A 12109-nucleotide genomic window follows, 5' to 3' on the forward strand; every position below is an offset into this window, starting at 1 on the left:
GCAGTGCTTGTGTATTCTGGCCTGCACGTACGCCCTACTTGGGGAAAATCAATGAATGAGCGAGAGATTGCAGGAAATCTCCTTGCAGGAAAGCCTGATGGTATGCCTAACCTGATCAGCCAGTCGTTCCCGTAGTTCGCTCAGGCGGCATGCGAAAGGTACACTGAATCAGGCTATTATAATCGAATTGTCCCCTGTTTTATTTTGAGATCACAGCACTTCATCATTCATCTGTCAGATTTTCTCAAATTGGGCCAAGATTTCGATATCAAACATGGCATCTGCGCTCGATTTGGCAGCGTCATATCGCAACTTCGAAGGACATCCCACCGGCTTCTTAGATGCTACCGCTTCGGGTAGAGCTGTTCTGTCTCGGCTTGCAGAGTTCAAAATTCAACTTTTCGTGCCCAATCAGGACAATGTACATTTGCCTCTGATGAGCATATCGGCATCTGGTGAGGCCAGTAAGATCAACATATTTAACGATGATGAGCTTCGAGAACACCTTGGTCAGATCCCATTAGCCAACGACGTCAATGTTTCCATGGCGAGCAGTGATTGTAAAGCGGATGATATGTGTCGCTTCGTGTGAGGAGCTCCCTGAGTCTCGATTCAATCATGTGGCCCAGACTGATCTTTCATCTTGAATAACAGCTTCGTAACGGCACTTAGCACAAAAGGACCTCTAGCAGTTCATCCTAAAATGCTCTTAAGGCTCCTCGCTTTCTACCAAGTTATGCCAGAATATGTCGACTTCCTGAGTGTTTACGCATCATCGCATGACAAGAAAAACCTCCACTTCAGTGGATTCCGAACCGACAGGGTCCTGAGAGATAGACCAGAGACAGCCATCCCAGCGCTCAGAAGAAGTGGGAAGAGATATCAACTGTGCTTTGAGATCAAAACCACATCCAAACAAATGGAAACCAAATCCCCAGAACTCGACTTGTGGAGGATTGGCCAAGCAACAATTCATCACCAGTTCGATTTGGGCACAGGCACGCAGCTATGGCTTTTCGGAGACGCAAGTGCCCGTACGAAAGCACGAGTCAATGAAGTATATCCAGCATCGAAGAACCACGCGGCAAATTTCAGCACAACGGCGCAATGTTTTGCTTCTTCATTACAGCTGCACCATCATTTCGCGTCATGGGCATCTTCGGAATGGCGCTGGTTCATTCAGTGGTTGGAATTAGTTGCTGATGAATTAGTAAGAGCTAGGCTCGGGTGCGTTGGTGCGTTTTACTAACAGTTATTGCCAGACCTTGGGTCCATCTCGTCTCACAGAGAACCGTCAGACGAATTCTACAAAACTGGGATCCCTTCAAAACTTGGCAAGATGGCAAGAGAAGATGAACGATGTCATTTTGTCCATGATGTCCAATATCAACATAATCGGAGAACTGGAGAAGTTCTACAGAGAACTCGTCAAGGACGACGCATTCCCTGACCAAGACCGCCAGGCATGTTTGAAGGCTGTTCAAGCTTTCGGAATACAGATCGGTGATCTTCTTGGTGACCTGCGGATACAAACAGCAAGTGCAGAAGCACTGGTCAAGACGGTTGCTGAAAGACGAGCCATGGTGAGTTCTTGTCAAGCCATTCAGAGCAAGACATTTGTTAAATGACATTATTTTTCGAAACATACTAATATCGTTTGAAATAGATCACTCAACAACTTCAAATGGACGCTCAGCAACTTCAAGTGGAAACTCAGCAACTCCAGATGAGAGCGGCTGTTGAGGCTAGTGAACAAGCAAATCGCAGTGCGCAAGAGGCTGTTGCAATGCGAGTTGTCACGATCGTGACTCTGATCTACCTCCCAGCCACATTTTCATGCGCAAGACCTGTGCCTTCAGTTGAGGTGTTCTGCTAACTTGGGAAAATAGACATTCTTCAGTACCGATATCATCAAGTTCGAGAATGGAGAGACGTTTTCATTGATGGCCTTGACAAGATTCTTGCAAGTCACCCTGCCTCTGATGGCACTGACGTTTGCTTCTGCTGGGGCCTGGCTGTGGTTTGAGCGAAGGAATTGGAGAAGAACTCCCGCCGCTCAGAGTTTGAACCCTTGAGATGGGAAGTTCTTACGAGAGATGGGCAGGACAACGAAACCACGGCCGCACATGGTGGAGAACGAAGACGGCCGTGATGAGTGCCGTGTAGGATTTCTTTCTACTCGAGGTTGAACCGCCCATCCATGGGCCACGGGTCTTTGTTCTGCTTCGTTCTGAGATGCCAAGTCAATGATATGGTATCGTTCAAGAAAGCGGGAGAAAACCTACTTCAAGTCCGTCCCCGGAGAGAGTCTAGCGGAACTATACCGCAAAAGACGGTTATACCAGGTCGCGCCCAGTCCCACGGAGCCAATCCACGCCGCCATCGTGGCCATCTTTTCAGACCTGGGCCTTCTGAGCTTGGCATACTCCTCTAAGGCCGCTTTGAAGTCGTTGTCCAGCTTGGAAGTCGCTTTCTCTGACGTAGATGAAGAAGTGTTGTGCTTCAACAGCATGCTTGCGAGGACAGTCGCATCTTCGATGGCGAATCCCGTTCCCTGGCCACTGGTGGGAAGCATCAACCGCGCAGCATCGCCGATGAGCACGATGTTTCCGTCACCAGTCCACTGGATCTCGTCTTCTTTCCAGACGCGCTGACGTAGAGGTGTATGGATGATTCGATCTGAAGTGTTGAGCATCGTCTCGAAGTCGCCGGTGAAGGGATGTTTGAGGCGGAGGTGAGATCGGAGGATGCTTGCTGTTGTGGATTTGGAGTATTGGCCGGGGACGATCGCTGCTTGCCATGGCTCCTCGGTGTTCTCATCTTCCGTCTCAGGCGTTGAAGGTGCTTCTTTTGCGGGGGAGTCTGGGTCATCGGATGCTGTTGATGGATTTGGTGGTGTGGTTTCAGGGAGGATCAAGTCCCATCTGAACATCTTCTCTGGACACGGTCCGGTGGCTAGAAACCCTTCAGGGAGAAAGACACAATGTGACTCGTTGAAAGGCCGCTGCGGAGTGTGAGTTGACGGCATTTTGTCGGCGGATGAGATGCCGTAGATGCCCGTCGTGCCCATGAAGTCTGGCAACCACCTCTCCTCTGCTGCTTTCGGGTTTCTCAGGTTCAATATGTGGCGGCGGATGGGGGAGTAGCCGCCGTCTGCGCCGACGAGGAGGTCGACCTCGATGTGAGTCCCGTCTGCAAAGTCCACCCGGGTCCTTTTGATCTCAGAATCATGAGCAGAGACAGCCTCAAAGTTGACGGCCTTCTTATTCCACTTGACTTCTCCCCCTAGATCGTGTACGCGGTCAACGAGGAGGGCTTGCAGACCAGCTCGCTCAAAGTACATAGCCCCCAGCTGGAACTCATGTGACCAGAAGCCGTTTTTCGCACTCTTAATGTGCGTCAGTTTGGGATCGTCCACAGATGAGGAGCTCGACCAGAGGGCCAGGTCATCGCATTCATGGCCGTATTTCTTGATGGCGTCGCTGAGTCCCAGGTTGAACAGGGGATGGAGGCCGTTTGAGAAGAGGCCCACCGAGGCCCCGGCGCGTTGCTGGCGGGATGTCGTTGAAGGAGAGGATGCCGATCCTGGTGTCGATTCCGCTCCGGTACGGGAGGAAGAGGACGTCGGGATCGGGGCCGGGGGCGGAGATTGGTCGAAGAGGATCGGACGGAAGTGAGTGCGGAGGACCGGATGGGTGAGGAGGTGGAGGGCGAGTGTAGGACCGGCGACGGCGGCGCCGATGATGGCGACTGTTTTCGGAGGCGGGGTCGTCATGGCTTTTCCGACGTTCATAGAGATTGACATATGTCGTCGAAAGAGAGTGAGGTAGGGGAGACGTTCGACCCGTGCTTTCGAGGGGTGAGGTCGGGCTTTATACATCACCTCCGTCGGGAGGATTCCACGAACGAAGGATCAAAAAGCCTTCATGTCCTGCATACAACCCGTCTCCCTGTTTGAGCTTTTTCTTACGGGAGGAAGAGGTCCCAGCGATCCCGGCCAGGCAAGGGGAAGACGCCATCCATCGTTTGGGGTTCCGGTCTAGCATTCCAATCCGCGCGAAGCCATCGGAACCTACCCAATTGGCGACGGCGAGATGCGCCACCCTGGCGCGCCGCGGCGAATTCGAGGACGGTAGGGCTGCATCCTTCGTAACGAAAAGGATGACGCCCGGACCGTAAAAAAAAGTGAAATGGGGGGGCCGTACATGCGAGTGCCGTAACTGAAGGCTTGGCGGGGCGGGATCGTGTAAGCCGGATGAATTGTGACGATGTTCGCCACCAACACCAACACGGAAAGGCTGCAACAATAGACATCAGAGCGCTTCAATGAGAGTGCTATTTTTTCTTGAATCAATGAAGAAGGTCACTCATAACGATTAGAAAGAAATACTTGACGCTTTCCAGGCGCGATGAAGTGGGAACCCGTCCGGACGCCGCCCCGCTGGACCTTAGTGCCCGTGGCGGCCTGCCCCGTCAATAACCAATCCGATATGGTGTAGTGGCCAACATGATGCCCTCTCATCCGTGAGAGGTTAGGCATAGCCCCGAGTTCGATTCTCGGTTTCGGAACATGTACGAAACGCATGTTTGCAGACTTATTTTTTGTCTTTTTTGTCGACTGTTGTGCCATGTTTGTGTCAAGTTTACGGTGGACACCGTGCATCTCCATGTCTATTCAGTTTTGCTATAAAAACGGACATTTGACGAATGATATAAAGATGTGAGTGAGCAAGCTATGGCAAATAGAAAGACCAACCAGCCTATTGTTGGTTGGAGGTCTGGAGCTCCGAGTCTAGCCTTGGGGTTGAAATAGCTGGATATCGTTCACTCGGCCCAGCACCTGTGTTGGAAACATCTTGTCAGTATCCATCGTCGCCGTCTGGAATTTATTCACCGACCGTCTAAGGTGTATTCATAGCGTGTCACGCTGCCGCTGCCTTCTCATGAGCGTTCATAAATTTCCAGATGAATTCATTGCATGCACGACCTGGCATTCCCGAACAACAACTTCCACTTCACAACATATCTCGTGTGGCCAAGCAAGCCAGAACTCGCCCGGGCCCGATACAGCGCCTCTTTATACAACGGAGCTAGATGGATGACCGAGATCCTAGTCGTTATGCCGCAGCTCAAATGCATCTCGAACAAGACTTGCCAATAATGTGCAGAGAATGATCAACTTTATGGATCATGATGTTCTTCATCAAGGGACGAACTGTAGTCACTTTCGTCATCACTTCACTCCCGTCTTCAGCATGTCAGTCATGTCTGCACAGTTGTTGCATGTGGGTTGTCCAATTTGATGAACTTGACAAGGACATTCTGTTCCTGAACAGGCATGATATTCGACAACACCTAAAACCTTTGGAAAAATGCCCAAATCAGAGTCCAGCATGCTGAAACAATCGTTTTGCATCGTGGCCTGCTCAGAGACTCCCGTGTTAACCAAAACAAACCATGTCGCCTTTCTGCGGACAACTTCATGGCACCCACCGAAACTCTCAAGCAACTCCATCCTAAAATGACCTGACGTTGCCATGGCGCCATGTGCAACCTTGACACGACTAATATGACAGTAGTTCATAACGAGCAAAGAGATATCGAATCAAACGTCATCAAAGAGAACACAGAACACTAGTGCTTCATTCTCTAGATGTGAGCATTGTGCTACCAACATGCCATGCTGTCTTCTCGTGGTGCCAAGTATCGGGACATTCGTCATCATCTCTCTTAGTCGAAGACTTTGAAGAGAGGACTTCAGAGACCTGCACTTGTGATTCTTGATGGTTCTCCTTGGAACCACATCCACACTTGCATACAGATATATAATTATAGAGATAACGGATACGGCAGTGACTGATCAACTAGCTCTCACAACTTGCCCAGTCGCTGAGAGTTATCAAGCTGAAGTGACCAAGTTTCTCAAGCATGTGATCACATTCATCATACGAAATATCAAACACAAAACAGTTGAGCCCCGGGAGTTTATCAAGTCTCCCCTTCAGCACGAGAACCCTATCGGCAATGTTCGACATCTCTCCCCGGCCATCGTGCCATCCATGTTCGTCGTCGAAAGCAGCTAGATTCCGGCTCCCGCGCTGCGACTAGCAATTGAGAACGTTGAACGTTGAAACAACTTGGTTGAACTAGTCCTGATATGACCCCATGTTCCCAACTCGTCCGTCCGGCTTCCCCAGATGCCAAGTCTAAGGCTATTTCATCTTCAAGACAACTACCGCAGATAGCTCACGATCGCTTCTGAGCCTGACTGTCTTGATCTTAACACGCCTCTGGAAGAGACCAACATCTGAGGTCAAGAATTACAACACCTACTTTCAAAAACCCAGCCTCAACGCAAAGCAGGTTCACTCGGACAGATCGGACATTTTCCCCCTCGACCCATCTACAGAACCACAAGGCAGAACGCCTCCACCGCCGATCCCTCATCACGCTCTGATTCCTCATTTCTCAAATTCCTATTTTCACCCAAATCCTCATTTCCATCTTCCAAATACCGACCTTAGAGCATCCACTCTACTACTATAACTCCCGTCATCAAGAAGAGGTCCAAGCTACGTTCAAAAAAGTCTTGACCGCTCCCCCCCCGCCCCCGTCCGTGATCGACAGAAGCCTTCCAGAAGGAGCAGACCACAATTTTTGCCCGCTCCGGTCAAATATCGGAAAGTCAAATAGGGCCCTCTAGCATCCACCTCCCAAAGGCGAAGGCCGACAGTGACAAGTCACCACAAAAAAAAACCCCAGCGAAGATCGCGTCCGTGTTCAGAGGACGACGGTTGGGGCGGAGAACTGGGAATGGAACATTGACACTCGCGCTGGAGCCCGTCGTCCGTCCACGGGCCCCGGCCTGGGCTGGGCTGCCGCTGGGCTGAACAGTCACACTCAACACACTGTAAGGGGGGCGGCCTCGGGTAGGTAAGGTACGCGCGCGAGATGGGAATTTCTTCTTTTCGCTGCTGCCGGCCTTATTGCAAAAGTCTCACATTCTTAATCAGACTTCGCAGCCCAACAAGATCTACAATCGAGGAATAAGAAACGAAGAATTCGTGCCCCATCGATTCAATCTTCCCACCAATAAACACGACCAGGGGAAAGCTACGACGGGCTGGGGAGAGGGGGGGGCCTATTTTGAATTTTTCGTACAATATCGCGATCATCCCAATTCTAGCCTTCTTCTCACTTCACCACAACCCGCTTCAAAACCCAATAATAGATTCCCTCGACCATCGACGAGCAATGTCGAAAATCCACAAGAGCTAACGTCCTTGGAGAAATGATTGTCTCGCCCAGGCACGCGGCACGGGAGGAGGCCGCGATAACGGGGCGTGGCTGCGTGTCACTGCTTATCGGAGGCCGACCGTCGCCGCGACGGCCTCCCACCCCCCTTCCCCCGTGGCAATGTCTCTCTCTCACGGGTCTCACCTCACCTACCATTTTGCTTCTCCGTATGAAACGGGAAAACCCCACGTGAAGCAAGGAGGTTTATCTAGGCGATCATTTTGCTGCGCGCGCGCTGCGATGGGATGCCGTTTTGCTGGCAGGTGGTTTGGTTCGCGTGTGTTTTATGTGCGACGCGTTTATTCCCGGATGAATATCCCCCTCCTCCTTTCCCTCCCCCCTTGGCGCGTGAGTGTGTGTGATCTGCCGATATCTCCTCTTCGCCAGTGGTAAACGGAATACCCAATTGGACCATCGAAAACACCTCTCTACCACCCGTTTTGTTATCGCGGCTCTGATCAACGGTCTGTCCCCCCAAAAGTTCTCGGCGCCGATCTCTTCGTATCGAACGGTCCGAGAAAGAAGAAGACTGGAGATGTGTGTACCTACAGAGTTATTACCCGCAAATATGGCTTGTGGATTTGGACGTAACATAACATTGAATTCTGGAGCAGCATACTGGGTCCCCAATGCAAGGTACAAAAAGTACAAAGTCCCATAAAACACAGAATAAACCCGGCAGCCCGACTCGTCCGACCCGGACTTGTCACCGTCGGGTACGGATAGGTACCCCTTTCTTTTTTATCCCCGGAAAGGGCCCACGTTTTACACTCGCACGATACGGTTTTTTTTCTCTCTCTTTGACGGATCACGTGTGTCTATCAAGTCAGGGGAGGGCCCGGGATGAGTTACGGAGGACTCCGATCACGGTTGGAACCGAGGTGGATGGGCAATTGTCGGTTTTGTCATGACAAATGGGATTTCCCACTGGGACCCGTTTCTTTTTTATGGATAGGTGTGCACCTTGTGCCGAGGCCGAGGAGTTGTTTGTTTGTTGTTGTGGATTGATGACAGCTTCAAGATGGGAACTCAGAGAGCGTTGGGATACGGCTGCTATGATATTAAGAATCTTTTATGATTTGAGCGTGTGTGGTATCACTGCGAAAAAAAACTTCGGACCTGCTGCGCCTGCTAAAAAGAACTACTATGTACACTTCGGAACACGTTTTTTTCATCACCGGTGATTAAAAAAAGACCAATACGTTATGTTGTGCGAGACAATACAATTACTCACCAGACCACACGAGAGCTTCTTTTTCGCGCCTTTCGTTGATGGGGTAGGTCGGGGGAGGAAGGGAGGATAAATACAGGGCGCGTTTTCTTTATGACATGAAATCGGTATCTTTGATTATCCAAACTCCTCGCGAACTAGGTGGGGGTAATCGTCATTTGATTCAAAAAAACGGAAAAAAAGCAAACGTGTGTATGTGTGTCCGGCTCGCAGAGTATACCCGGGGTTGTCTGAAGCACCCGTGACCAAGTCACCTCACACCTAGGCCAGGAGGGCAAAGGAGACGGCGGCGACGGAGGCGGCGATCATGCCGATGCTGGCGCCGAGGGAGGCGGGGGCGGCGGAGGAGCTGCCGGTGTCCTGGTTGTCGGCGGCCTTGCTGGCCTCGGTGGTGCCGTTGGGGCAGAGCTTCTTCTCGTCGAGGGCGGCGAAGGGGACGACGGCGCGGGGCTGGCCGGCCTTCATGTACATGGTGATGTTGCCGGTGCCGTCGGCGGTCATGGTGCCGCAGGTGGTGAGCTCGACGACCTGGTCGTTGGGCTGGAAGCCGCCGACGGAGAGCTGGTAGGTGTCGCCCTTCTCGCCCTTGTTGGTGATGCAGAAGACGACCTGGGCGCCGTCGGGGCCCTTGCGGAGGCAGAGGTGGGTGTCCTCGACGAAGAGCTGCTCCGAGGCCGTGGTGGCGAACTTGTTGTCCATGGACTGGAGCTTGTTGCGGGCGTGGAGGAGGGTCGAGGTCAGCTGGTAGAGGGGCGCCGTGGTGTCGTACTTGGACTGCCAGAGGGGCTCGCGGTTGAAGGGGGTCGAGTTGCCGCTGAAGTGCTGCTCCTGGCCTTGGTAGACTGGAGAGGCGTGTGTCAGTGACATATCGTCGTGAGGTGGAGGTGGGGCATGTTCTTACCAGTGGGAATACCGTCAGTGAGGAGGATGTAAGCCAGGGCGTTCTTGGCGAGGGCCAGGTCCTTGTCGAAGTTGGCGAAGCGGGGCATGTCGTGGTTCTCGGTGAAGGAGCCGAGGGCGAAGATGTCGGTGCAGCCGTCGCGGGCCTCGGCGCGGAGGTTGGCGAGCTCGTTCATGTCACCGCCGAAGAAGATGGTGCTGAGGGGGTAGTACTCCATGTAGTTGGGCATGCCGGGGAGGAGGTTCTTGGTCTGGTAGCGGCAGAAGTCCTCCTTGGCACCGGTCAGGATCTCACCAAAGGCGAAGACGCCGGAGGCGTTGACGAAGCCGGGCAGGAACTCATCGTTGACGTGCTTGGCGGCGTCGATACGGAGGCCGTCGATGGAGTAGTTGGCCACGAGCCCCTTGATCCACTTGCTGAACTCGTCGACGACGGGCGTGGACTCGGTGGCCAGATCGGCGAGGGCGACGCCGTAGGGGTAGAGCCAGCAGTCCTGGTAGTCGGTGCTGTTCTCCCACTCGGTGACGTTGCAGTAGGGGTGGAAGTACTTCTCGTCGTTGAAGGGGTTGAACTTGGAGTAGTCGAGCTTGGGGGGCAGGGAGTCGAGCTTCTGGACCATGTTGTTGACGACGACGTCGACCATGATGTACATGTCGCGGTCGTGCATGGCCTTGACGAGGTCCTCGAAGTCCTGCTTGGTGCCGAACTTCTCGTTGATGGCGTAGTTGTCGAGGGACCAGTAGCCGTGGTAGGCCTCACCGACGGCGGTGTCGTCGTCCATGTTCTTGACGATGGGGCTGATCTGGATGGCGGTGAAGCCCATATCTGGAGGACATTGTCAGTCGTGAGGCTCGGTGAGTGCGACATGGCGCGAAGTTGATGTCGTGAGATGGTGTGATATTCAGGCTGTGGCCTACCTTGGATGTAGTCGAGCTTGTTCATGAGACCCTTCCAGGTACCACCGCAGAACTTGTAAAGCTCGTTGCACTCTTTGTCAGACGAACCATCGTCGAGAGCGTAACGGTCGATCATGACCTGGTAGATGGACCGCGACTTCCACTCCTCGACGTCAGCGGCCTTGACGAGGGCGCTGAGGGCCGTGACGGCGGCCCAAGCCAAAGTTGAGGTACGCATTCTGGCAGTGTGGTCTGTTTTTGAATTATAAAAAATAACGAATGACTGCGCCGCTGGGGGGCGTTGATTAGAAGGATTGACTGTGTTTTTGGCGCGTTGACGTTGCGATGCGTGCGGACGTGAAGAAAGGAATGGATTGGGTCGGAAAGGACTGCGGCGCGCACACACGGCGATATAGAGTTTTGGGTTGTCGAAAGAGAGAAACCAAAAGACTGGAGGACTCGGGGATGGAGCGGCAAAACGAACGAATGGGATCCCCTTGAACGGTATGGGAAGAGAGTGACTGGCTTCGCCCGTTTGGGTATGTGGAAAAGGGGTGTGGAAAACTGGGTTGATTAAACGAGTGACCTTATGGTGGTAGTCTAAGGTACGGGCAGGTAGGCGTGGAGACGAGTTGGTCAGAGGGGGCGAAGCGCGTCAAGAAGTCATGAATGACATTGGCACCGCAGCTGTTGACAGCGATGAACACGAGGATAATGGACTCTGAGGGACCAATGAGTGGTTGCGAGGTACGCGGATGACTCTGCCGTGGACAGCGCGGAGAGCGAGCAGCAGCAGATCAACAGAGGTGGCACGGGACAACAGGCCGAGTGGACGGGGTTGGATCGTGTATAATGTCTACCTGAGGTAGGTAGGTATGAATGGGACCTGAATGGGCATCGATGAGATCACGGTTCCTGACTGCTGCAGGTACAGAGGAACTAATGTGCCGGAGGCGGCAGCTGGGCAGACTACTGCCAGCGTGAAAGAAAGACAGCATGCGGTGTCATTGTCAATGCCTCGGATGAGATGGGATGGGGAGGCCCACTCGGGGGCTAAAACGGTCAATTGCCATGACCAACAAGTGGTCGACAGGAAATTGAGGTCAAGCGAGAAATAATAAGTAAAGACGGGGGAATACGATGCTGTGTGGAAGCCAAGCCGGGGGTGGGAATGGAGGAGGTGGTAGTGGTGGGTGGAAGTCCGTCGACTGTCATTCATCAGACGGGCTCGAGAGAAGTTGAGGAGAAGAGGCACGCCAAGTAAGGCGGCTGCAAACTGTGTAAGAGGCAGTAAATTGCCCTGCCGGAGATTTGGTTAGAGTGCTGATCGTGTGCATCCTCAATGAATGAGTTGGTGGTGGTCAGCAACGGGAGGCGAGCAAGAAGAAGGTGTTGATGGCCAAAGACTGCCGGCAGAAAAGGAAAGACCACACCAATTGCGACTGACGAAGCCGTTCTTCTGCCCTCATTGGCTCATTTGTGCAGATATAAAAACAGTACGTACCTCGGTCGTCGATGCAAGGTCGAACCTGTGTGGAAGGCGCCAAAAGAACTTCGTTTCCCCTGCCAAGGCCAAATTCCGCCAGCGCCGCCAACGGTGACGGTGCGGCCAAGCAGAGCAGCCTTGGAAGGACCTTGGAACTTTGTCGAATGATGGGCGACTTATGTCTTGGGCTTAGCCCGATGCGGTGTGGTGGTATTGTGGCACACCGGCACGAGAGTCGACTTCGGCAGTGGCACTGGGAACTTATGGGAGCGCCGATAGTGCGTTTAGTTTAGTTGGCG

The 12109-nt window shown here is 52.9% G+C and overlaps 3 protein-coding genes across 3 annotated transcripts; 1 reads left to right on the forward strand and 2 right to left on the reverse strand.

Annotated features, from left to right (window-relative positions):
* Positions 1 to 919: 919 nt before the first annotated feature.
* CkaCkLH20_06308 (uncharacterized protein) lies at positions 920 to 2075 on the forward strand (the record flags this gene model as incomplete). Its single annotated transcript, XM_038889025.1, has 4 exons — positions 920 to 1210; positions 1263 to 1583; positions 1667 to 1804; positions 1890 to 2075. The coding sequence occupies 4 exons, from the start codon at positions 920 to 922 to the stop codon at positions 2073 to 2075; spliced, it is 936 nt and encodes a 311-aa protein (XP_038745826.1).
* Positions 2076 to 2175: 100 nt separating this feature from the next.
* On the reverse strand, positions 2176 to 3805 carry CkaCkLH20_06309 (salicylate hydroxylase; the record flags this gene model as incomplete). Its single annotated transcript, XM_038889026.1, has 2 exons — positions 2176 to 2230; positions 2286 to 3805. 2 exons carry the CDS (start codon positions 3803 to 3805, stop codon positions 2176 to 2178), a joined length of 1575 nt encoding a protein of 524 aa, XP_038745827.1.
* Positions 3806 to 8788: 4983 nt separating this feature from the next.
* CkaCkLH20_06310 (alpha amylase) lies at positions 8789 to 10562 on the reverse strand (the record flags this gene model as incomplete). Its single annotated transcript, XM_038889027.1, has 3 exons — positions 8789 to 9369; positions 9429 to 10253; positions 10346 to 10562. The coding sequence occupies 3 exons, from the start codon at positions 10560 to 10562 to the stop codon at positions 8789 to 8791; spliced, it is 1623 nt and encodes a 540-aa protein (XP_038745828.1).
* Positions 10563 to 12109: the final 1547 nt, after the last annotated feature.

This window comes from Colletotrichum karsti, assembly GCF_011947395.1.
Source record: "Colletotrichum karsti strain CkLH20 chromosome Unknown Scaffold18, whole genome shotgun sequence".
NCBI lineage: Eukaryota > Fungi > Ascomycota > Sordariomycetes > Glomerellales > Glomerellaceae > Colletotrichum > Colletotrichum karsti.